General features: G+C 37.1%; 1 protein-coding gene across 5 annotated transcripts in view; it reads left to right on the forward strand.

Annotated features, from left to right (window-relative positions):
* Nucleotides 1-27,514, forward strand: part of LOC109409288 (protein rolling stone) — a 122,028-nt gene that overhangs the window by 36,337 nt on the left and 58,177 nt on the right. For all 5 annotated transcript variants that reach the window (XM_029858968.2, XM_029858967.2, XM_029858966.2 and 2 more), the window contains 2 exons: nt 13,966-14,348; nt 23,358-23,580. In XM_029858968.2, the coding sequence (XP_029714828.1) occupies nt 14,253-14,348; nt 23,358-23,580 (319 nt within the window). In that variant the 5' untranslated portion in view covers nt 13,966-14,252. The remainder of the gene's footprint in view (nt 1-13,965; nt 14,349-23,357; nt 23,581-27,514) is intronic.

Below are 27,514 nucleotides of genomic sequence, written 5' to 3' on the forward strand. Positions count from 1 at the left end.
GTTTGCTTAACGTTTGTTGCTACTGGTGTTGTTGAGAAATTTGAAACAAAAATGTTTGCATTGAGAAGGCCCGTAATGGTGGTTCTTGATCAAATATCCCAGTAAAAATTACTCTAACCAATTTAGAAATATCTTTTCTTATCGATACAGCAACTTTTATTTTGTTTGGAAATAAAATATTTTATTTGTTAGATTTTTTTCTTTTCTACTATGCTACATTTTTTTACCACTTTGTGCAACTTCAAATTTTAATCATCTAGTTTACAGAGCCCTATTTTTTAACTTTCACAAGAAACATCAACAAAATTGGTATTATTTGCTAGAAGAAACTTTTTTGGATAGTTTGCTCAAATTGAAATGGCAGTCAATCGTTAGTGTATTTATAATTTCTGAAACAGTCTATATACAGATTTTTGACCTTCAACACAGTATCTTGCCTGTTCAGATTACAGAAAAAAGCTTTTTGAAATGTGATACAGATTTCTCCAGAAATTTGAAGTTACTTTTATTGAATGCAATGAAATTTTTTTGAATTGATGCTTAAACTTTATGGAATTTATGAAAATTTGTACATTTTCACACATGTTTAAAAAAATAAATACCAGTAACGAAAAAAATTGTCGAAAAGTAGTACATTACTTTTAGTTTCCATTGAAATCTAGGACTCTCGGTTTTGCTATACCCTTAAATACGACGATACAGAAAAATCTGTATTGATATAAATTTTTTATGAAAAAAAAACTGGCATCTCTAACTGTTACCTCCACAATTGGTACACTTACTCTACCATGAATAGTGACATACGATGAAAAAAAAATTATCGATAGAATCCACCTTACTGAAAAAAGTCACTTCTTCCACTCCCTTGAACGCCTTATTGCTTATGTCCTCCGTGCCGTTGAAGTGTTCGTCAATGTGTTGCTTCAACCTTTCAATAGTTTTGATGGAACTCCCTGTACTTTTTTCCATGGGCGTAACCAGAAGGGGGAGGGGGCCTTGGCTCTCACTGATCGCTCACGTCCCAAGTAACCAAAAATTTCGCTTCTTATGACAAAATACAGGGGGTGGCCAAAATATTGGGGATAGGCAACTTTTTTTTTCACTCGCAAAAAAGTTCAACATGCTATAACTTTTCATAGAGTGCATCAAAAATTCTCAAATTTTGTTTGTTTGTTGACCTGTGCATCATTGGTAGAAATTTGAGCTCGATTGGTTAATCTTTCGCGAAGCTAGACCATTTTCGTACGACACTATTTTTCAGAAGGCTTATTTTTGAACTGTCATATCTCAGAAACCAGTGAACTGAATTGAATGAATATTTGGACGTTTATCAACAGCATATTAGTACTTCACAAATTATTAATTTAAATATTTTAAATATTTAAGAAAAGTTTTCATGGATTGAAACTTTTTGGGCCTTTCTCGAAAAAAATGTAAATTGTTTACATCAATATTATAAAATTTTAGTTTTGATATCCCAAGATTTTCAACTTCTGTTTCCAAGATATCTCTAATTAGATATATTAGAGAAAATTTGGATTGAAGGTAAATTTGACTTATTTCCCTCTATATGGGTGAAAATGTCAAACCAGTATAACTTTATTCGTCATTAGAAAATATTACATTTTATAGTGTCGCATCAAGTATCAATATATTTTTGATAATCGTTCAAAATTTCATTCGATTCGGTTCACTTGTTTCGGAGATATGACGTTTCAAAAATTGGTTGTCTAGAAAATAGTGTTTCATGAGAACGGTTCTAGCTTCGCGAAAGACTACCCAATCGAGCCCAAATTTGTACCAATGATGCACATAAAATAAGTTGACAAACAGTCAAAATTTGAGAATTTGTTATGCACTCTATTCAAAGTTACAGCATGTTGAACTTTTTTGTGAGAGAAAATAAAGTTGCCTATCCCAAACATTTTGGCCACCCTCTGTGCACTTTCAAGTACCACAAAGTTCAAATAACGTCCCAAATTATACTTTCGGGCTGCTGAAGACGGCAACAATGAGCCATGCTGGAAACTCGGCATCGCCATCTGTGGATCCTTAAGTTGAAGGTTCCATGCTGGCTGTTGAAAGTTTTTTTTTTAATTCAAAGAAAAATGTCGACAAATCTTGTCTGTTATTGTTTTGATCTTGTAAAATCTGAACGAGCTATAATATAAGAGGTAAAAGAACAGAAATAATAGCAACATCTAGTATGGGGAATTGATAGCATAGCATAGCATAGCATAGCATAGCATGAATACTTGCACAAATCTTGGATGGAGTTGCAAAGTTGAATTTCCATTGACATTGCTGATGTCGAAACTATCTACAATGTCATAGATTCACTCAGCTCCACACACCTGGCCAAGTCCTTGCAAGCATTTATAAATCCCTTCATCAACTTAGAAAGAGCCCAGAACTGAAGCATCTTCCAATAGATGAAAGGATGTTGAAAATAGCGAATTTTCAACTTATATGCAGTTATAAAGTAAATATACTGAAGTAGAATTATTTATAAATAAATGAATAATATTGGAAAGATCTCACCAATTGTTGTGGAGTTTTTGTGGTTCAATGCTGATCATCTAATTGTCTTGCTTAATGTTCTTCTCTGTAAAGAACAACACAATACTCAGCAAAGAACAACACAATACTCACATCAGGTATGGGGAATTAATCATTAATAATTATTGATCAATTCTCCATACTAGATTTTGATATTATTTCTGTTTTTTTACCTCCTATATCAATCAAATCAATATCAGTTTTTGTTCTTCGGTAAATCAATCAGTAATAACTGAATATGCTATTCATTAGTTTTTTTACCTACTCGGGTACCCGAGCAGGAGAAAATAGCTGAAGAATACCTAACTCAGGTATGGAAACCCGAAAACTTACAACCCGAATGAGGTATTTAGAAGCCCTGCATAAGAGGTAAAATACCTAAAATATTAACTGATGTATTTCCTGTGCATAACACGCGAATAATGACTTCAGGTATGGTAATACCTAAATAATAATCGGCGATTTTTCCATACAAATAGTGGTTTTTCCATAATTGAATAATACCTCAATCAGTCCTCAAAACCAAAATAATAACTCATTGAGGTATTTTATCAATACCTACAAAATACCAAAATAAGTTATTTTCAATACCTGGACAACCGACCAGGAGCTTGAGAAAAACATTTTCGCCCCCTGCCCTAAGTGAAATTTATTTTTTTCCTGAAAATTTACTTAGTGCTAAAAGCTCACTATTTAACACTACTGTGGCAAACCTGGTATTTAGTGTATCTAAATTAGTATCGCTCTCATTTTCATTGAGTTTTTTGCAAATGCATTGAAAAAAAAACTGCAATATTGCATGTAAAACCAATACGGTTTAAAATCATGTTTATGCTATCAGAGAGTAAAAAAATCGAAGATTGAGAGTGAAGTTTGACATTCTCATTTTTTCATTCTTGTTTGGCCACATTCATTGTCAGCTGAATGCCTCTCTTTTTTCATTCAATTCTCTGTCACGAATATTTTTTCCCACGTCGTAAAATGTCGAATTTCTGTTAACAGACGCACAATCCGACTTAATGGACAAATAGAGAACATAATCAATATTCTAATCAACTACTATACATAAGTTTTGAGGTGATTGGAAGTATAATCGGGAGTTACAGTCCAGTTTTATTTATCAGTGAAAATTATCAGTGACAGAAAAATGAATGAATAGTTGAAAAAATTCATTCACCAAAATGAATTTTATTTTGATCCCTCAGTTGAGAATTTTCAAAATTCACGTTGAATTCCACTCATTGAAAATGAAAATTTTTAACTCTGGCTATACATAATATTGAACAAAATCGAGCGAAACGGACTGTGAGCATTTTCGTTATCCTCAACCTGATGTTTTACTTGTCAGTATTCTTCGACACCCGAGATGTTTGGTCACCATAAGTACTCAAATAATAAATTGAAAAATAATTTCAAAAACATATTTTATGCAAAAAATACAACTTGAGAAAATTTTGGTGTATTTCCAAATGTAGTGAGCATTGCTCAGTAATTGAACATTAAAAAAGCCAGTGATGCGAACTGACAAGCTTCCTATGAATTCGAAAACTTTTTATTGTCAAATAAGAAGATATGCATCAGTCACTACTCGGTTTTAAGGAAATTCAACGCTGAATTTGTGGAAACATTTAAAAACAGCTCCTAGTAATAAGCAAAGTTTGGAATTCCTCAGGGAAACCTCTTTTCAAACAATGCGTGACGAATTTCATCCGAAAAGTGTTCTTAGATTCATTTTAAACTTCATGTTGAAATTTCCATAAAAAGCAAACCGCATGTAAATTAAAAACAAAACATTCTTATCAAGTAAAAAACATGTTCCATTAATAATTTGAACAAAAACCAATCATGAATTTTCGTAACACACGCAGGCCCAGAATATGGATTACGGGGGCCCGGGGCCATAGCGGATATGGAGGCACTCGGAGAGATGAGCAAAATATTTTTTTTCTTTATTTTCGAACAGTACTTGGCCAATATGAAAAATAAACCAACAAAGCTAATGTTAGCAACCAAAAAAGGGTTTTGTGGGATCCCGGGGCCCTGCCCTCTCCCCCCCTATCGGCTCTCCCTTAGATCCAGCCCTGCATACAAGTTTCTTATTTGTTAGATTTTCGAGTCACTAGGAACTCTCTCAGAAATTAGTATAGCAGTTTTATTTGTTTCTTTTTCTTGAAATTTTTCAAACAAAATAACTTAAACATAAAAAAATCTGTAGCATTTGGTCTATCTTGAAACACACATTTTTCAATAATCCTAGAAACAAAAAAATCTTGAAATGTCAGGGAGTTTCAATGATTCAGTTGACATTCAATACAATGCATTTCAATACTTTTGAAATTTCTCAATAATTTGAAAAATCGCCCCCCTTTTTAAAATTGTCAAATTTTCGCCCCCTTCGGCCCAATTTTTGCCCCCTGGGGGGCGATTTCGCCCACTTGGGGAATCACCGACCTAGATAAATCGGAATAAAAAATATGAGACAAATAAAACTTTTTCATGTTTTACGGTTTTTGTGATAAATCTCACAGGCAACGTAAACAAAAGTTTATTTGCACACGACCAAAAGTTTGGGGTCACCCCCTCAAAAACATGTTTTTTTTTTTGGCCCATATCTTAGCCAATTTGCGCCCGATTTTAAAACCCTGGGTCTCATTCAAAAGATAATAAGTCAAAGAAACTTTGAACATGATTTAAAAGAAACTTTTTCAAAAAATGTTGTATGTAAACTTAACCCAAAGTTGGCAAATTTTCTAAAAAATGAATATAAACTTTCGGCAGTGTCGTTGGAAGTTGGGTCGACCAAATTTTATGATGAGAGCGGTAACATAACCCATTTTCTATTAGCTTTCAACTGCTTTTTACAGAACTTCGCTAATAAATCTAGAAAAAAAGTTATTAAGTAAATTAATCCTTGATGTCATCGAGCAAAAGTTTGGGGTAACCCCTCCATATGATGTATCAGCCAAAAGTTTGAGGTCACTTTCGTAAAACATGGAAAGTGGTTGATGGTAAGCCCTGCCATGCCGCTGAGCAGCGATTATTGGCAAGATCATCGAGCTTGGTCTGCATATCAGAGCGGCGTTGAGCTAGGAGAGCAACGTCATCAGCCAATTCAAAGTCATTTAGGTGCTCCATGAGAATGGGCTGCCACAGCAATCCACAATTTGGTCTCGTCGATTACGATGAGGAACTGCAACGACCCGGATGGGGTCGGACAAAACACCTTTGTGAAGTACTCTGCACGAAAATGCCCTGTATTGTGCTTCAATGAGGCCGATGATTTTCTCAGGGAGACCCTTGCACCTGAGGGCTTCCCACATGTTTCCGTGATTGAGACGATCGAAAGCTTTTTCGTAATCAATAAAACACCAGGTAGATATACTCTTGGAATACATTGCTTAAGGAAGCTATTAATAAACTATAAATGAATCCATAATAATTTCTGGCAAAACTAAGGTGCTACTCAAAATTGTATCAAGAACTCCACAAGATATACTGCATTAGTTGAGAAAAAAGTTCCATAAATGATACTAAGAAAATCTTATTTTATCCATTTTCTCATGTTGCGTTCAGTTATGAAAGAGAAGGTATGTAATTCCTCAGAATCCTCCTACCTATCCGAAAAACTAGTTGCTAATGGAATCATTTCCGCTCTGCTTAGAGCGGAATTCTTGTACATCGAACTGAATTTGTATGCAATAAATCAAACTCAGCTGAGCATTTCACATGCTAGTGCAATTCGATCATAACCGTTCTGCTTCCAACATCCGTTCTGCAAAAGTCAGTGGTCTTTGATATCATTTTGAATCCTAATGAAAATAAATAATGCAACTGCACTCGATGACCTTCTGCATCAAAACCGGGTCTAGAAGTTCGAATGTGTGGTCAGTTGGCAATGGACCATGTACCCGCAATGTCTAGATTATTCCAATATCTAACTACACCGCGGAGCACATCCGATAGACTCGACACGCGTTAAAGTGCATTCAGCTTTGCCCACCTCACCGGTTTTTCTCACGTGCCTCACGTGTATTTCTCAACGCAATCAACCAAGGGGCTGTACATTAATAACGTAAGGGTTTATGGGGGGAGGGGGGGTTTGAGAAATCTTACGCGCCATACAAAAATTTATGGGTTCTCATACAAAAAATCTTACAAGGGGGGGAGGGGGTGTCAGAAAATCGCGAAAATTCCCTTACGTAATTAATGGATAACCCCCAACGAGGGAAAAAGAAAAATGCATTTGACCGCCAGCCAGCTCCACCACCGGTGCGGTGCTGCGATGCGGTGGTGGCGTTGAGCCGGTGGCAGTTGAAATGTTTTAAAATAAGCCTTCTCGGCATTCCCAGTGCGATATCCGTGCGTGCAAGTTTTGAAAAAGTCTACGAGAGAAACCGCATCTTATTCAACCGGAGGTATGAGACTTTATGCACCAGTAGTGCATCAGTAGATTCGCAAGCGTTTGTCTGTGGCTTGGGGTGCGGGAGAACGGGTGACAATGTCAAAGTAGACTGGCCCAAATACAAAAATGTCGAAAAATTCCACGGGGCACCCTCTAGAATCGTGCCTTTGGATAGGAAGAGCAATCTGTGAAAAATTCAGCTCAATCGGTTTAAAACTGAGCTGGCGCAAATGAGTTCAAGGTTTGTATTGGATCTTCAGTCCAAATATATGGGAAATTGGATGACCTCCAGTCTCTCATTCTGCACGCTGGTTGAAAGAGTTTGATTTGGCTCATAATTGAAAAAATAATAGTTGATACCCTAAGGAACAACTTTGTAGAAGACCATATCATGATAAAACATAATTTAGTTGCGGTTTTAGCTAACGAAAGCAGGATGAGGACATCTGCCTCCGTTTACTCTCGGTTGTTACACGCAGCACGTGTTTGCTGTTCGAAACTTGCGCTCTACATCATAGGCAGCTGTGTTGTCCTTCATTTCAATTGCTCACGCACGTGGGCGAACATCGAAACAATGAAGAATTACATAGATGCCTATGATGTAGCGCGCAAGCTTCGACCGACAAACACGTGCTGCATGTAACAACCGAGAGTAAACGGGGGAAGACGTCCTCATCCTGCTTTCGTTAGCTGAAACCGCAACTAAATGAAGTTTTATCATGATATGGTCTTCTACAAAGTTGTTCCTTAGGGTATCAACTACCATTCTTTCAATTCTGAGCTAAATTGAACTCGTTGAACCGGCGCACTGAGTGAGAGACTGTAGGTCATCCAATTTCCCATATATTTGAACTGAAAATCCCATACCAACCTTCAACGCATTTGCGCCAGCTCAGTTTTAAACCGATTGAGCTGAATCTTTCACAGAATGTTCTTCTCATCCAAAGGCACGATTTTAGAGGGTGCCCCGTGAATTTTTCCAACTTTTTTTCTCGCCATACAAATGTGGGCCGGTCTAATGTCAAAGCCTTTATTTACTAAACGGAAATGGGTTAGATTCCCGGTTGATCCAGGAACTTATCGTGATGGAAATTTCCTACAAGCTACTGAGTCATAGAAGGTGAACCAAATTCGATTTGCAAGGTAAAATTGAAACTCGATGTTTGAGTGAATGAAATTACAAGTCGATAAAAAAAAAGTTCTTTTAATGATGTATCGAGTAAATTCAGATATGAGTAGTTTTACTCTAACAACGCTTTTTATACAGGTTTCCCCAACAATGCCAACGAAATTGCATGTGAAATTCATTATTTCTAGGATGTACTTCTATCTATCTACATGGATGCACACATTCGTCGATCCACAGGGAAGTTTCGCAATGTGTGTTCGTTAGATGCACTTTGATTGAAGATCGAATTGCAACTCGACAAATTTAATGCGCAACCTGCATCGACCAAAGCTATTGTTACCGGATATAATTTATACTTGATAATAGCTTGTATATTGCTGAGCTGAGCCACTACTGTTCGGTCCAGGTGCATGTTCTGCTTCGAATAGAGCGAAGCACATCTCAAATTACATTCATTGCATGGAAAGCTCGATTGCTCACTGCAGTTATGGAAAAGCAGATCGTGGGAATTTGAGCGAACAATCGATTACGAAGCGCTGATAAGGTATGCATGCATACATACATACAACTTTACGTTTTGATAGTAAAATTTCGAATTTGCTGGAGACGTTATACACCCTGTTCTGATTCAAACAATATGATCCATAAAGTATGGACCGAGGAAAATCCACTTTACTTCTATCGAAACATCAGTATATATTTCCAGGCAATCTCCGAGTATTGTCCCTAGAAGAATTTGCCCCAATAATCTAATGAAATCAAAGGAGTAACTATTAGAATTTTTTTTAAATGTTAGATGCCTCTAGGTTAGTACTCAGAGAAAATCAAAATAGTAACATTTTAAGCAAAGAACTAAGAATAAATTTCTTACAGACGATGGTGGTGCAATGTTGAAAGATGGAAGGATGACTATATCCAAACACATTCTGATACTGTAGTTCAAAGCGTACCAGATCCACCTACTTTAATTCAGTATCACTATATGAATGAAATTTGTCATTACTCAAAATGATACATACCCGAGCATCATCATAAAACAGAAAATAACCAGCAACAAAACTACCATGACCCAAAATAACCACCCCTGCGGAGCAGTTTGGCACTGTTATTTTACGCGTACACGCATGAAATTTACAACCCCATATGCCTCGCCTAATCGGCTGAAGCGCCCATCCCGCTTTGCTGTTCTCGTATACTTTCATAAAAGCATTCGCTTTCCATCAACCAAAACGTAGGCACTCACGAGATTGATTCACATGTGAACTATGGGAGGTCACAAGGACGCTTGTTCCAAAATTGCATAATGCCAACCAACACCGAAATTCGTCGCTCCGTACTGGATCTTAAAGTCTTTCAACAGCTCACGGTGGACAATTCTTTACTGCCCGTTGAATGGCTAATTAATTTACCCAAGCAGTTTAGAAGAGACGGTTATGCTCTCGTCCAGTTTTGAAACTAACGACATCAAACGAAAAAAAAAACAATTCCCATGCCGTATGGTTGATAGGACTTGGGTTGGCATGGGTAATAAAACGCACTAAACACGGTTAAATGTGTTGACATTTAGCTGTCTAGCTAGGAGTACCTATACGCACGGCTACGCCAAACATGTGAGTCAATGCTAACAAAATAGTAGTGACAAAGCTACAGCTCACTGTAATAAACGGTGATGACGGTGCATTAAACTTAGATCAGTAAAGTGTGCGGTAGATAAGACTGCATCCACAGTTTGTGATAATATCTTTGAACACTAGAAGTTCAGTCATCGTGATGATTGTGTGACTTAAGGAAGTGTATTTGAGTCGTTTACACCGTGTCCAATAAGTTCTCATACAAAATCAAATTGAATTTACTTCACATCAATAATTAGGATTTCAAAAGTAAACTTATTTATTGAAAGGCCAACTAACACTGAAAAAAATAGAGCATATGTTTTGAAATTAACTGTCCTATATCCTTCTCTGCTGATCGCTTATGTGTCGTAAGTCTATTTCAGCTGGCACGCATGTCATTTCATTGGAATTTCGTCTAATTTTAACGAGTGGTGATTTTAAGTTGAAACAAATTAGGTTCCTGTTCTCACCATTGCTAGTAGCAACTATGACCAGCAGAGAAAAAAATATGAGACTTTGTGTTGGTGAAGTACGAAGTCGTTTTATTTTGTACAAAATGAAACGTATATTAAACAAAAATGTCCATTTTTCTGTTCTAATGAGATTTGACTAATTTGACTAATGAGATGCATGACTGCATCTTATCGTGTTGATTAACACCATTCTTACGTCTAACACATGCTTGTATCCCAATTATGATAAAATATGTCCAAAATTTAACTTGAACTTAAGGGATTAAGAGTGACATATATATAAGGGTCATTCACAAAATACTTAAATATTAAGAAAGTAGAATAAGTCTACCGTTGTGCTAGGACTCATACAAAATTTATTAAAAACTTCGTTTAAATGTTATTGCGGGATGATGAATAATAATAATATAACGTATAATGAAGTTTATGTTCATGTTGTACGTACTATTATGCGGTAAAGTTACATCGCATAAGATGCAGTAAAAGTGTCTTATGCGTACAAAAGTGGAGGCGCTATACGTGCATTGACGGAAAAATAATGACGCTATACGACTTGAAGCGATATCTTATGCTATGTACGGTATGCACTATTGCGACGTAATATAGCATGAAATGAATAAAATCTTGTTACCTAAGTATCGAACTAATAACCTTTGGATTATCGAGCCACACTTCACACTTAACACCAAACACTACTTATGAAACACACTGATTAAATGTCGTGACATTAATGTCATAGAATTCTAACTCACCTCAATGCTTGTTGGAATGCACTTGGTTTCCGTGCGCTGTACGTGTTCGGCAGGCTATTTGGAGATCAAAATAATGTAGCATGATTTCTCGCACAGTTACCACTACTCCTCCTATGCTAGCACCACCCATTGCTAATTATAAGGCCAACAAAACAAAAACGATGGCTTTGTAACTTTTTTGTAACCATAATGATGACTTTTCACTTTCTTTTAGCTTTTTGGCACTCCAACAGCACCTCTTTCATTGTTATCACATATCACATCGCAATATGCCAACGTTAACGATTCTAGCTTCTGCAAGTTTGTATGTATATTTGAACGAGTTTATTTTCACTTTTATGCGATTTAGTTTGTACACCAATGCGAGTTAAACTGACATAATTAGAAAAGCACCAAGCAAAATCGTATAATCATCGCAGTACGCAATTTTGCGAGTTCAATTGACACTTTGCGAGTTCACTCGTATGCTTATGCGAATAAGCAAAGTTCATCGCAACAAAACATCGGAATATCGTTTACTACGATGTAGTCATACATTTTAAAAGTTAATTTGCACTCTTATATGATTTTACCAGATGTATCACAGTAAGTTCAAAAAATAACATCATGGCGCAGATAGGAAGGTATGCGGTTGGCAATCGACAGGTCTGGAGTTCTAATCCGGATTTAGGTAATTTTGTATGTAATTCTTTTTTCATAATAGGTGCTCTCAATATGAGATCAAATAATTACTCTCGTGAGAGTTCAACATGTTTGCATTTTATTTATTTTCAGTCATTTTCGCCACAGCTTAATAACAACTTTCTTGTACATTTGTAAAACACTTTGAACAACAAAAAATTAAGTTGGTGCACAACATGATGCTTCATAACTTCTCCAAATTTGTGTGAACAAAACCCGAACATAGGTTGTACGTGAACATAATTTAAATGTTATTCAACATTATGCTGAATTATTTCGTCATAATGGTACCTGTTAAATGAGTGTTTGTTAGTTGGGTGTGTTCCTAATTTTTAGATAAGTTATCGTGAATGCTTATTACTTGAGTCACGTTTATGGGAATTAAATCACGGTTGTGATAATAGAAATACACTAGAACTCTAATGGCGCTGTAGTCACTTTTCTCATTTAATTATTTTAATAACTTTAATTGCAATAACTTACTATTTTTAAGAGGCCTTGACACTTCTAGTACCGCTGCTGACGCTGTAAGGGCGTAGCAAACTAGATGTTAGTCACATGAATAGTCGCGACATTGGACTTCTGTGGCTAGTTATTCTACTCTTGTGATCGACCTGTCCGTTCCGTTATCCATGATTTTTAGTTCAGGAATATCGGAACGGATTTTTTCGCGTGCACTTTCAACTTGAATAGATAAATACTAATTAATTTCAAGCTTATGTTAGTCGTTATCATTTTTCTTACATAAGTAGATTTGTTTTGTGTCACTATACGTATCGCGCACAGGCTTATACGTCAAAACATACATATTTTCAATCACTTTTTTATTCACGCAAAACCATATGTCAAAGTAACGCCTAGGTTGTGGATATTGGAAAGTGCGTGCGCTGCTTTCATAAGCTCTGTAAAAGCGAGCTTTAGTGATTTTCAAGTGCGGGATACCATTCCACCAGAACAAAGGTTTAATTTACGTTCTTAATGTGGAAATTCATGTGGTTGCAGCTAATTAAAGCTAATTTCAGGCAAAATTTAAGTGATTTACTTTTGTGACAAGGAACACCGAAAATAACACAATTATGGATCACTTTTTGTGCAGCATAAAATTGAGAGTTCTGCGTACATGGGCATTGCATACTTTTAGGCGTTTATCGGTGGTTTTGTTAGAGATTTTGTCCCAATCTTAAAAAAAAATCAAATCTTGAAAACACGTTTCGTTAAGAGGTTTGAGACCAGGTTTAGATTCTACTATAGTTGATCTATCGAGAAACAGTGTTCATTCATTGAAAAAAATAGACAAAACATTATTGTTGAACCGATTCCCCTTGAGTGACCCATAATAGGCAACAAATTGACCCATAATTGTTACACAGCCAATTTTGACCCATTCTTGTGGTTTTCATTATTTACAAACTTTTTAGTAATTTTCACCACTTAAAGTGAATTATACAAGCAGATTTTTATATGAAACAATTAAAAGGAGTTTCAATGATAAACATATTACACAAGAATAATCAAAGTGTTATTTTTTCATGAAAATCGATTCATATTATGAAATCATTGCTTCTTGAGAGACCAATAATTGTGCTATGAGTGTATTATTGATTGAAGTAATGTTGTGTAAGTCCAGTCCAATTAGTTATAAGTATTTCAATGAGACCAGGTAGGTCAGTTGAAATTAAATAAATAAATATACAAAACATTGTGGCCCCAGGTCCCCCCATTTGTAAATCCTGCCCTGGGTTTGATGGTAATGCAGTACATTTTTACAACGGCGAGCGTCCTGAAGGGGTAATAAAGTATTTCAGAGGCGAATGAACCTCGAGGTCTTAGGTCTCTTATTTTTCTTGGTGTGACGTCCCCACTGGGACAAAGACTGCTTCTCAGCTTAGTGTTCTATGAGCACTTAATACCCACAACTTCAAAGCTATGGCTATAAGGGCTCCTACCTTCTCTATCTATCAAAATGAATTGCGACTATCAGAGGTTGTAAATGACTGGCTGATAACGACACCATTATTATCAAAAGATTGCAGCTATCTACTTATCAAGTGTTTTTGCTCGAATGTCACCTGTAAATCATTCAAGGCATTTTTGCAAGTTATGCCTCTTCATGTACATTGATTATTGACAATTCACACTGCTCATTCAATAATGCAAGCTAGTTCAAGCTGACAAATAAACCTCCAAGTATCGATAGAGCAAATACCATGCCGGCACGTATGGGAACCGCCAGTCGGCGGACCGTACGTGTTGGAAAGCGCCACTAGTCACTATGTTCACTACGGCATCCAATACCTTCACCGACAACAATCGCACATTGTTAACCGTTTGTTTTCATTTCTCTTCTACCCCACAGATCCAACCGACGACGACGTCGTTCCCCACGTGCCCTCTGCTAACTGACCACTCGAGCTTGGTGTTGATTTCTGCATCGCCGTATGTTGTTATTACTGCCATCGTCCATCGGCAGCAGTGTGTAGTGCGGCAGTAGCCAAGCCTAATAATTAAGTAATTTGGCAAAGCAGCATTCGGCCACGGTGGTGACAAGTTTGTGAAGTTTGCGCGCGAAAGTGTGTGCCCCCAGGCGCAGAAAAGCAACGGAAGTGAGAAAAGCAAACAAGAAATTGTATACGAAAATAAACGATGCCAAATAAATTCAAAAGAGCCTGCAAAGATGAGTTGGGGCTGCGGAACTGCGGCATGGGACACCTGCCGGCCGAAGAGTTTGTCAAATCGCAGGTATGTACGTACGTAATTGGGCACCCAAACAATTTCCGTGTTGCGGAATAATTATTTAATGATTATTATGAATTCATGAACGGTTTGTTATCATTTTGTAATTAAGCATTTATAACAACAATTATTTCGAATTGTATCATTATGTGGTTTTACGTATTGAGCATATTTGATGCGTTGTGGCCTGATAACTACCGCTGCTGATTAGTATGCGTAAAATTTTAGGTACAATCCTTGGCCCGTCCACTTCCTTCTTCTTGGTGGTTCTACGTCCCCACTGGGACTTGACCTGCCGCACTTCAACTTAGTGTTCTTTGAGTACTTCCACAGTTATTAATTGAAGGGCTTCCTTTGCCTGCCTTTGCATGAATTTGTATATTGTGAGGCATGTACAATGATACACCATGCCCAGGGAGTCGAGAAAATTTTCTCGACTGGAACGGGAATCGAACCCGCCGTCTCCGGATTGACGATCCATAGCCCTCACTACTAGGCTAACTGCAGACCCCGTCCACTTTCTTATAATGACTAATTAGTATGTTACAGTTTTCGTAAAAGCTTCTAGAATAAAACCTTTTGCATAAGAAGAAAAATTTTATTCGAAATTTGCTCACAACGTTACATCTATGTTTTCTAGAGCTGGCCGTTCAATATAAGCGTCAAATATCTTCTGTGTAGTTTCTTGGAAAATTTCTAATGATTTTTTCAGTAATTACAATCATAGCACAATCATGGGTCACTCACAATTATGGGTCAATTCCATTCGAATTGCATGGTAAACTGGCTGAGGCAGCATCCATTTATTACGTAACGCTTAAATCGAAATGTTTAGGCCCCCTTCCCCCCTCCGTAACGCTTTTTTGTATGAAAACCCTTTTTTTTTTGTATGGACCGTTACGCTCGGCCATACTCCCCCCTCCCCCTAGAGCGTTACGTAATATGTGGACGGCGTCTGACTAATAATTGTGACAGAGTGACCCATAATTGTGCAATGACTGCACTTGAGAAATCCCTACACTGCCCATAACTGCATAATTGTAATATTTGCAGTTTTTGCCAATATTGAGTTAATACTGGGAATCATCCCCTAATCATCAATACATTCATCTACCCAAATGAACTTTATAAGTATGTTCTGTAAAATGTGAAACAAATACCAAGTCGTTTTGTCTCATTAGCTAATATTCATAAATGTAACCGCATAACAGTCACACTGGAAATACTCATTGACCTTATAGCGTACCATCAATCATATTTTTGTCTGATTATTTTTTTGACTGTTCGTCCAGTATACAAGAAGAGCTGTAGAAAATTTCATTGCAATAGGATTAATTTTGAATTATTGTCATATTTTTGAAATTTGCAAAAAATGTTGCAAACTTTAAACTCCATTTTCTCCCATGCCTACTTTTGTCGAATGTGACTGTTATGCAGTTATGGGCAGTACAGCAATCACTCTGAATTTCCCTTCTGCAATTCATTAAGCATTTTGTTTCTTATTTCTTCTGCATTATTTTAGGAAATTTCTGTGGCAATTCTTGAGTGTCAAAAGTTGAGTTCGAAATTCTTTTGGTAAAATATGAAAGATTTTTTAGGAACTCCGTTAAAAGTTTTTTTTATTTTTTTCGGATTTTTTTTTTTGAGAAATTGTTGGGCAATCTTTTTGGAAACTTCTATAATCAATTCTGGTCAAGATTCTCGGAAAATGCTTCAGCAATGGCTTTGTGAACATTTTCAAAATTGATTTCTTTGGAAACGTTGGGAGGTATGGCGTTCAGTCTTTGTATTGCATTGCGATGCGTGGTAACGGAGTAATTCGTAGATTGCATACTGAAAGTTGTCATGTTAGAACTTTAATTCTCCTATTCTAATTGCTTATGGAATGCTATTTGGGAAGGAACATCTTACCAATCAGAGGTTGAAGTAAAAAAGACATGAAAACTTCCATTGCAGGCCACGCCCATCTTCTCCGTTACGAGGATAGGAAAGGATGTGATGATATGACATCTACTTTATGAAAAATCAGCGACTCACCGACGCCCCCATAGATGCCAAGGAGTTGGATATTGGGAATGGGATTGATTAGGGATTCACTATAAGCGAGTGATGAGGCAAGATTCAGATTGTGTAGATGTGTTAGAGCAGATAATGTAGATATGCTGGTGAGTGTAATTACACTCACCAACATATCTACATTATCTGCTCTAATACATCTACACTTAAGTGTTTTAGTATATTTAAACACCAACGTTGGAAGTGACGATGGTTTTGTCACTCCATGGGCCTTTTGTTTCCGGGATGGGGCACAGGCATTTACACTGTGTCCTGGCTAACAAGCCTAGGCTTAAGCGTCATTGGTTGCTCTCTGAAACGAAAAGAAACATAATTGATCCTACCTGAAGGTGGGAACGGATAGTAGGGATGGGATGACATCTATTCAACGAAAGGCCAGCGACTCACCGACGCCCTCGTAAATAGCAAGGAGTTGGGTTTTGGGTAAGGGAATGGTCTAGGATCCACTATACGTAGGCAATGCGACTGGATTATTATTGTTTGTTGGGGTTGGTGGTTCTATGAAGATTAACAGATCAAATCAGATGATGGCAGATCAATAGCAAAGCGCTCGAAACAAAAAAAAAACAAATCGTCAAATACAATTGATAAATAGTTTTAACTGGTTTCATTCCAACACGAAAGGCTTTCAAGCTTTCACACGATTAAAAAAAACAAAAATCGTCCATTTGTTCAAGTTTTCATCTCCAAATTTCGAGTTTTTAAATATGCAATGCGGCTTGCGCGCGCCCACCAACCCTGATGGGCGGTTTCTCCCACTTTCAATATTACTTTTCTAAAATATCTTGTCAATAAGAACAATCTCACTTGTTTCCACTGGAGGTTTACAGCAGGATGGCAGCTTGGTCTGATGTCGATTCTGGAAATTTCCTTCTCTGACGGTACTTCTATGTATCATCATGTTTATCCTTGGTTCGTAACTGTACATGTTGCATCCGGATCAAGATGTTTTTAATAGAAGGTGTAACGATATGAGCAGTCAATGGGAGCGGGGTGAGGTACATTGCGGGGAGGTAGAGGTGACAGCTGGCGAGTTTGTTTTGCAGGCTGGTTTGTCTGCTTCAATGGTTTCTATGGGGTTACCAGGGGTTGTTTGTTTTCATAGGTGAAAAATTTTCCCCTAGCCAGTGGCAACAGAAAATCTTAGAAGTTTGCTTTGAACTTTTCAATTTTAAGTGCTTATAGGGACAGTGCAAATTGTTTCGTAGATTAAAAGTTAGAAAAGCTGTTTATAAAAGCTATCGATGTGAAAATGGCATGTCCAGGAAAAGCGAGGAAATGCATATAAGTGTTCTAAAATGAGCGGCGCGGTTCTTGAGGCAGACGTCGGCAAGGGCTGTACGAAAAGGCCGAAATACTGCTGGCTCGACAGTCTTTCTGAGCGTAAAAGTAACTATGTCTACCGGAAATTAAATTAAAATGCCCAAAAAAAACATATATTATGTAGCATGGGAAAAAAACATGAACATCACAAATCCATTGCGAAAACTTGGCGTTGGGAGAACAAATTGTGTAGCATTGACGCATGGCTTACTGCTATTTATGGTACACTCAGAACCAAAACAAACTTGCCGGCTGTCGTCTGGTATTTCAATATGGCGGATTGCTTAATCCGGCACTTTGGATTACCTCCCTTATAATTACCTTGATCCGGATCGATTGCACTAGATTTGAGAAACTGTTCAGTTAATTCAAAACATTTAACTTTATTCACTTTTTGGAAAAAAAATCAATTTGACAGGAAGACCACTCAAAAATTTTCGCGTCCGTTTTCTTCCATGGCACACTACTCAATTTTCGGGAGGTATGGCGTTCAGTCTTTGGAGGAATAACTCAAAAACTGATTTTTAAGCTTTCAAAAGAAGGCGCAATATAGCGATCGAAACGTCGGATGAAAGCTGAGGAACCGTTTTGAGTCATTCCTCCAAAGACTAAACGCCACAACTCCCAACATCATCACCAACAGTCGAAAATCAAAGAACGTCTTCGGATATGTTTTCTAAGGATTTAAATGGAAATTCTTTTGTTTCGGAATTTGATTCGGTAACTGTTTCAAAATTTGACTACCTATATTTCGCTTAAAGCGTTTTCGTCATTGGCGTTTTTCAATTGACACCGATTTGGTTTGTCATTGATATTTCATTTTTGTACTGTGATTGTGAAGTGTGTAATCCAGTCTAGTTTTGGTAGTGGCTACGGCTAGAAAACTTCAGTTTAATTTTCAGCGTTAAAAGCGTAAACCCAGTCTTGATTTTTTCATTATAAACGAAGGGTCGTTGATATTTGGCAGTATTGCTGTTATCCACTAACTGATAAATGACACTGAGGAAGATTACAAGTGGTAGTCGAAATACGCGTATCTGTCAAAGGATAAGCAACATAGGGCGGAATTAAAAGGTACGAAACTGATTACACTCATTCGAAGAGGGTATTCTGCTTAGAGGGTTCGAAAAGTCGGTACAAGATCAATATGCAGTTTGACGAAAAGGTTTTGTCAAAAACTATTCTCAAGTGGTAATTTATGAAATTGCCAAAAACGTAGTACGCAACTCGGTGCAGAATTCGAATTTTACAGCACTCGTTGTAATTATCCAACTCGGCACACCTCGTTGAATAAATGTGCGATTCGTGCTGTAAAAATCTTCATTCTGCACCTTGCTGCGTAAACTAGTATTTGAGAATATAACATAGACAAAAATTTTGAAATAAATATTGATACACAGTTAAAATTTTCGTGTAATTTTGCGTTGATTTCGATGCACATATTTGGAGCATCGAAATAAACGCAAAATTGCGTTAGATTTTAAAATTACACGAGCTAAATAGCGAGTCGTGTAAAATTCAGTATCGTTGAAATTTAAACGATTCGCTCAATTTGAATGCTGCTGCATTTTCCATGGAAGTTTCTTTTTTATTTTTCATGCTACCTATCTAATCGAATGAAAATCGATGGACTAGTCCCTTACGTGAAGGAGCAAACATCTTTTGCCCTGTTTTGCCATAAACTGCGCCATCATTCCTGTCCACGATACAAGCGAATTTCAAAACAAAGCACCGGGAGACGCGCAGCGACTGCAGTAGAAAGTGCCGCTGGTGTGGGTGATTTTTTGCCTGATTAGATGAAATTCTTCGTAATCTGCACTTACCCGATCAGCCATTAGTCAGTGTACACTCACCAACCATCCTAAACCACAAAAATCGTGGCACACACTTGCAAACAACGCGTCTTCCGGTGCTTTCCATGAAAAGATCTTTCTCGGTCGCTGGCAAAACAAAACTGAAACAGGTGACGCCATTTGCATTGACTCCAAAGCAAAAGTTGTAAATTTACACGACTTGAAATTTATAGTTTTGTTGACAGAAAATCGGATGCTTTTCAATGTATTTTTTAATACAAAGTTGAAAATACAATCTGATGGAATTTTGAGTTGATTCAAGAGTAAAATTGCGTGTTTTTCAATGCTCCAGGTATGTGCATCAAATTAAACTCAATTTTAAATCATTTTTTCGATTGAATTCGTTTAATTTCACAACAAGAACAATTTACATATCGTTTAAATTTAAATATTTTTTTCTGTGTATGAACACGTCGAAGCCCTCCATACATGCGATAGTGAAACAATTTTTTGAGTCCGTTGGCCCGTTCCCGAGCTAATTCGTGACATTCAAACACTATTCCATTTTTATTTATATATATTTTATAACTACAATAATAAAGCCTTAAAGTCGTTGTGGAAGAACTTGAATCTAGAACAATAGCAGAGCTAGGAAAAATGTTGATTTCCACTAAATTTATTCATAACGGATTTGAGATTCTGGTGTGAAAACAATGATAAATAAGGTTTCCTTGAGCTTGAGCTTGATTGACCGCCCGTAGATGCTATTCCAGTATCGCCAGACCAGCTACACTCACACACGGAATCAATGAGATCATCTGCCGGGGATTAACAGGCATCCTCAGTGTGTGAGCGTTGGTGATCTTCTATTTTTAGACGACAAAGGCGCCTGCTACGTCAGGTTGCAGGTCAATGTAGGGAAGGGGAAGGAAGTGATGGGTGACCCCAAACTTTTGGTCGATGACATCAAGCGTTAATTTACTTAACAACTTTTTTCTTAGATTGTTTAGCCAAGTTCTATAAAAAGCAGTTGAAAGCTAATAGAAAATAGGTTGTATTACCGCTCTCATCATAAAATTTGGTCGACCCAATTTCCAGCGAAACTACCGTAAATTTATATTCATTTTTTAGAAAATTTGGTAAATTTGGGTTAAGTTTACATACAAATATTTTTGTAAAAGTTTTACATAAATCATGTTCAATGTTACTTTGGCTTATTATCTTTTGAATGAGACCTAGAGTTTTAAAATCGGACACAAATTGGTGGAGATATGGGCCTGAAAAAATGACATTATTTTGAGAGGGTGACCCCAAACTTTTGATCGGGAATATATATAAAGTAAAAATGCTTTTCACGAGTGTATTCACGGCATTAGATCCTAGATTTAGTAGAAATTCATACCAGAGTTCATAGTGATACTGCAAGAAGAATTTCGAGCAGTTTTTTTTTTATTTTCAGAAAAAAAAATGTAGTGCGAAATCCAAAGGCAGTTTCTAGTAAATCCCTGCTGCAATCTCTGGAGAAGTTGGTGGTCGATCACCATAAAGAATGAACACTTAACAAAAACTTGATCTAGCGCACTGCTAGCGGAGGTTCACAAAACTCTTAAATCAAAAAAAAAATCTAATATGCTGAAGAATTCTAAAATGCTGAATAACTTTTGAAGAGAATCCATGATAAGCTCCCAAAAAAATTTTTGACTTAAGTTAAAATTTCCTGATAAATTTCTTGAAAATCTTCAGCAAAAAACCCATATAGCTTTTTTGGCCACAAATTTATTTTTGGTATTTTCTCAAGGAATCTATGGATATAATCTGAAGTTCACTATGGATTCATCCTTATTTCATTAAGAAAATCTCTCATCTCAAAAAATTCGGACTGAAACTCTTCACTAATCTGATAGTTTTCCTAAAAAAATGTCCAAAACAGTTTTGGTGTTCTCCAATTTGAGTAAGTAGTAAGCGGCTTAAGTAATTCTTCCAAAAACTCTAGAAAATTCTTCCAAATGTTTTCAAAAGCTCTGGACAGAAAAAAAACAGACAAATTCAGCAGGAAGTATTTGACTCTGCAATTGACAGAGTTTTGGAGTTCCTCAAGAATTCAGGCGAAGATTTTCTTCAGGATTGCCGGTAATTTTTTAAGGAATCGCACAAAAAATGTTGATAAGTTTTGGAGGTAAAATTTAAAATTACATCAATAGCAGGGCAAATAATAACAGACTTCCTCAGAATAATCATATATCGCATATACAGTATCGGGCAATAAAAATGCACCAAAGCCATTCTCTCATGCAAACTAATCAACTTTAGATTACCTCCTCCTCTCCTCTTCTTGGCGTAACGTCCTCACTGGGACAAAGCCTGCTTCTCAGCTTAGTGTTCTATGAGCACTTCCACAGTTATTAACTGAGAGCTTCCTCTGCCAATGACCATTTTGCATGTGTATATTGTGTGGCAGGCACGAAGATACTCTATGCCCAAGGAAGTCAAGGAAATTTCCATTACGAAAAGATCCTGGACCGACCGGGAATCGAACCCGTCACCCTCAGCATGGTCATGCTGAATACCCGTGCGTTTACCGCCTCGGCTATAGGGGCCCTATTAGATTACCATACTTCACTTATTTCTCAACCGATTATTTTCATTTTCTCTCTGACGAACTATAAAACATTTTAACTATTTATATATTACTTCAATAAATATCACCGAACTTTTTGAATAGTTTTTATAAATTGAAATAGTTTGTAGTTCGTCACATAAAAATTAAAACAATTGGTTCAGATATAGCTGAGATATGGCATTCTAAAATTGACTGGTTTGTATGGGTTTGGTGCATTTTTATTGTCCGTTACTGTGTCTGTATCCAGAAGACAATGTTTAGAATTCTTGTGATAAACATCTAATCAAGAGGAGTTTCTCGCACTACTTTTTTTTCTTGTTTCGCTTTTTTTTCGTGAAGTGAAATTATGTGGGAGCCCCTGAAGGGAATTTCCGCTAATTGACATAAAAGTAATGAGATGCATATCAAATAGTGATCAATAAACTAAAAAAACATGTAATAAATGAAATCGCTGCATATTTTTTTTTCTCATAAATATTTTAAGTTAATTCAAGCGTTTTTCAAAGTTCAATATATAAGTCATACACAGCCAAAATTTCATTGCATTCAGTTAGTTGAATCAGGAGATATAACAGTTCAAAGTTGACTATCGGATAATTATACCTTTTTCTACAATCTTTCTTACTTCATGTATAACAGCCCGATTTTTCCCAAATTTGGACCCTTGTTACACAACTTGTTGATTAACTTATTCCAATAATATTTTGCTATGGTTTCGTAGAGGTTATATGATAAAATAATAAAATTCCCAAGGTGGGCCAAAATACCTGCCCGGGCCAAAATATGTCCATTAACCTAAGTTAAGTTAATTAAGTTTGAGAATGCTTATTAATGTTACATTTCATCAAATATTCCGCTTTGAGGGTCTCTCCTTGCTACACCACTGGTCCATCACCTGAAAGGCTTTGGGTTTAAGCATATTTCCACGTGTGGAATCCAACAAAAATCCCTGAGAACACTATCGTAACCTTCCCTTGTGACTGTGAGATTTATTAATTGTCCAAATGTCAAATGCATTATTGTAAACCAAATTCATTCAATAAAATTGTTTCTTCAATTTTTTATGTCCCTTTTATATACTTAGCAAACAACGTATATGTGTTGGTATTCGTTTATCCCCTAACCATAATATCATCGAGTATAATGCACATAACTAAACCGCAAACTAATACCCCCTCTTCTTCTCTTCCATTCCCCAAACAGTGGCAATCGCGCACAAAGTCGACCTTCTTCCTGCTCTACCGGGTATCGTTGGCGGTTTTCTTCACGGCCGTCGTCGCCAACTCCATCGTGGTCAGCGTCAGCACCGAAGACTGGGCCAAATACTTCATCTACCTGACCCACTGGGGCATCATGATGTGCATGGGAACGACCGTCATGGGAGCCATTCTGGTCGCCCGCTGGTACTTCCATCCGGAGTTTTCAGGTGAGTCGCACGGCGAATAGTGCTAAGCTAATACATAGCTTCAATCAGGTTTCCATAGAATATGGGTGCTTTAGCGAGCGTTACTCGACATGATGGTACCTGCAAAAAATGACCTTCAGATTTATGACTAGAAACATCCAATTAGCTGAGAACTGGTAAATGGAAGCAACTGAGTTAAGACGCATAGCACATCTGCAGTGCAAAAGTACCCTATTTTCCATTTCCCACGAAAGTTGGAGACAATTAAATTCCGAACATTGGCATTTAATTAGCAAACTTCTTTGTTCGCGAAAATCTCAGCGAAGACTGTAAAGCGTGAAAAAAAGAACTTGACGGCTCTTCCCATTGCAGCAACTAAACTGGTAACTATAGATTGCCTCATCTCTGTTGTTTCACAACCGATTGCTTTCATTTTTCTGTGACAAACTAGGGAACACATACATTTACGATAAAATTATTAAAGCGATATCCAAATTCAGCCATTCCATGAAAAAATAGACTCGAAGATAAAAGTGTTCCAATATTGTTAAAAATCGGTAGGAATGATCTTTATCAAAAATAATTAAACCCATATTTTTTTGTTTCGACATTAGGGTGGTCTTTCTTAACAATGGGTGGTCCAAAAAACTTTTCTCTCGAAAATAACGTCATAACTTTTGAACCAATCGACCTCTTTGCAATCTTTTTTCACGAATGAAAGTTTTAGGAAAAATATCGCGAAAAAAAATTGATTTTGAAAAACTGATTTTCACAATGTTAAACCACAACGAAATATACTTCTTTTTTAATTTTCAACGAAATTTTACCTATTTTTATACAACATATTAAAAAAATAAGGAATGTCCTTCAAGTCGTTTTTGAGCTGCATTTTGAGGATTTCATGTTTTTTGCTCGTATACGTACGGAATAACCATGCGTCTCCATCACTTTAAAATTACCATTTATTTGTTTTTTTTTTCAAATATTGGGTAGCGAACCACTTGGGCAGCGGCCGATATTTTGGGCACTCTTCGCTTTAACTCAGTCAATTCCAAACCAGTTGACTTGATATTTTGTACACGGCTGAATACTATACGTATCTCATCGCATTCTAAAAATTGTGTCAATTGGTTTAGAATTGGCTGAGTTATAGCCGAAAAGTGCCCAAAATAGGACCCCTGCCGAGATGGTTCCACTTCCCTATACAGGTCGGACTCGATTATCCGGAGTCGGGTTCTGGCACTTCCCACATTAATATCTCGAAAACGGAATGATGTAACAAGCTGAAATTTTGACTGATCACTAATCAAGGTTGGTTTACCAAATTGTCAAAATTTTAGCTTTGTAGTGCATTCCGTTCTCCAGATATATGTTTGAGAAGCATCAGAACCTCAACCGGATAATCGAGTCCGTCCTGTACAGCCATGGGCTACTGAGTAAACTTCAGTTAGTAAAAAATGCCAGCGAATTCGGCTGCTGTAGAGTTATAATCCTTCATGAATTGTTTCACACATTCCTCCGAGGAGGAATCTGTCTCCTAGAGTTCATTCTAAGATTCATTCAAGAGCACTCTCTGGAATTCCTCCAGGAGTGCCTTCAGAGATTAATCTAAGAGTTTTTTCTAAGATTTCTGCAGAGGTTCCTTCGAGAAGTTCGAGGAGGTTCCTTCCAAGAGTTCCTACTAAAATAACTCTAGCAGTTTCTTCTGGTGTTCCTCCAGGTAAAAACATCTGGGAATCCACATGAAGTTTCTTCCTGGATTTGTCAAAAAGTTGCTTAGGATTTCCTTTCTTTGAGAATTCTTCCAGCAGTTCATTCCGGTAATTCTTCAAAAGTTTCTTCTGTGATGTTTCGAGGAGTTCTTTCTGAAATTCCTCAAGAAGTTTCAAAGATTATTCTTGGATTCCTTCACGAATTTCAGGAGGATTCTTCTGGGATTCCTCCACAATTTTCTAAGGTTTTGCAAAAGTTGCCTCTGCGATTTATCCAAGAGTTCCTTCACAGCTTCATCCTTCTGGGATTTTTTTCGGATTTCTTTTTTTCCTTTAAGGATTTTTTCAAGAGTTTTCTGGGATTTTTCAAAAAGTTCCTTTTTAGATTCCTCCTTTGAAAATTCTGGGATTTCTGTAGGAATTCCTTCTGGGGTTCTTCTAGGAGTTTTTTTCTGGGATTGATCCAGGAGATCTTTCCTGGATTCCACCAAGAAGCTCTTGCAGTATTTTCATTAGCTCTTATCGGAATTACTCCAGAAACTCCTTCTAGAATTCCTTCATGAATTTCTCCCATACTTTGTTCTGGGATTTCTTGAGGATTTTCCCCGGAGAGTACACCAAAAGTTCCTTGTGGGATCCATTCTGCAATTTTCCCAGGATTTATTCCAGGGGATTGCTACGGGATTGCTTATGAAGTTCCTTCCCGGCATTCTTTCAGAAATTCCAATAATTCGTCCAGGGACGACGGGAAATTCCTCCTAGAACTTATTCCGGATTTTTTTTCCAGGAACTCCTTCCGGATTTACTCAAGGATCGCAATCCGGCGTTCCCCCTTCATTCCCCAGTTTTTAAATGGAAATTCTCCATCAGTATTGTATGAATTCTTCCAGATGTTCGTTCTGGGTTCCTTCAAAAGCTCCTTCTGAGATTACATTTCTCCAGAATTTTCTCCTGGGAATCCCGGTAAAAGTACTCCTGAAGACATTCCAAAAGAAACCCCATTCCCTGAAGGAATCTTTAAATAAATCTCAGAAGGAATTCCTGGAGGTATTACAAAAATATTTCCTAAGGGATTCCTGGTACTCATGGAGCCATGCCAGATGGAACCTCTTTAGGAATTTCAGAAAAAAAAAAACTCCTGGAAGAATTACAGAGGGAACTTCTAAAGGAATCCTGAATAGACCGCTAAGAAAATATCAATTGAATCACTCATATAAACTCACGTTGGAGTTTTCCAGAGTCATTCTGGAATTTCCCCGGAATCTCGAAAAACTTCTGGAAAATCCCAGAAGGCTCTTGAAGAAATCATGAAAGGAAAGAGTGAATTCTGGAAGGAGTTTCTGTAGAAATACCGGAAGAAATCACGGTTGAAATTCCCAGAAAGATGAATCTTTGAAAGAATTCGGAAATTTTAAAAAGTATCATCGAAGAAATTCCAGAAGAAATGCTGAAGGGATTCAAAAATTTGAGATACTTTGTGATGCTTTTAAGGGGTTATGTATGTTGAGGTGCGTGAAAATAAGGAAAAGTTTGAACTTTTGTAAAAGTATGTAACCATATTTTTTCAAATTCTCGTTATACGTCATACATCATAAAATATTTAATGTGTAAAATCAGCTTGAGAACATGTAAAAATAGAACTAATTATCAAAGTTATAACACTTTCTGTGAAACGTGTTTTCTTTAAAGAGGTTTGCCATTCCCTAAGGAATTCCTCATGGGATTGCTCCCGGGATTCATGAGGTTTCTTAAGAAATTCCTCCAAGAACCCCCTAAAAGGATTCACCCGGGAATTTCTTCTGTGTTTGTTTCAGGATTATTTTAACAGTACCTCCAAGTACTCTTTGGTTCCGGTATATCTCCTGAAATGCTGTCAGAAACTCCTTCAGGAACTGTTTAGAGATTCCCTTAGGAATTGCTCTAGGCATTGCTACCGAGACTCCTCCAGCGGTTTCTTCGGAAACTCCTCCAGGGATTCCTTCAGGAGTTTTCTTTTTAGGTTTTCTTCAATACTTCCTTTTGGGATGTCTTCTGAAACTCCTTCAGGATTTCCCTCAGAAGTTGATCCTTGGATTTCTTCCTGGGATTCCTCCAGGAATTTATCAAAGGAATCCTCCAGAAATTCCTTCTGGAACTGTTCCATTGTTCCTCTGTGAATTCCTTCAGGGGTTCGTCTTAAAATTCTCTTAGGAATTCATCCAGGAATTCCTCTCAAATTGTCTTATATAATTCCTCTCAAGGTT

Source organism: Aedes albopictus, chromosome 2, assembly GCF_035046485.1.
Source record: "Aedes albopictus strain Foshan chromosome 2, AalbF5, whole genome shotgun sequence".
Lineage (NCBI taxonomy): Eukaryota > Metazoa > Arthropoda > Insecta > Diptera > Culicidae > Aedes > Aedes albopictus.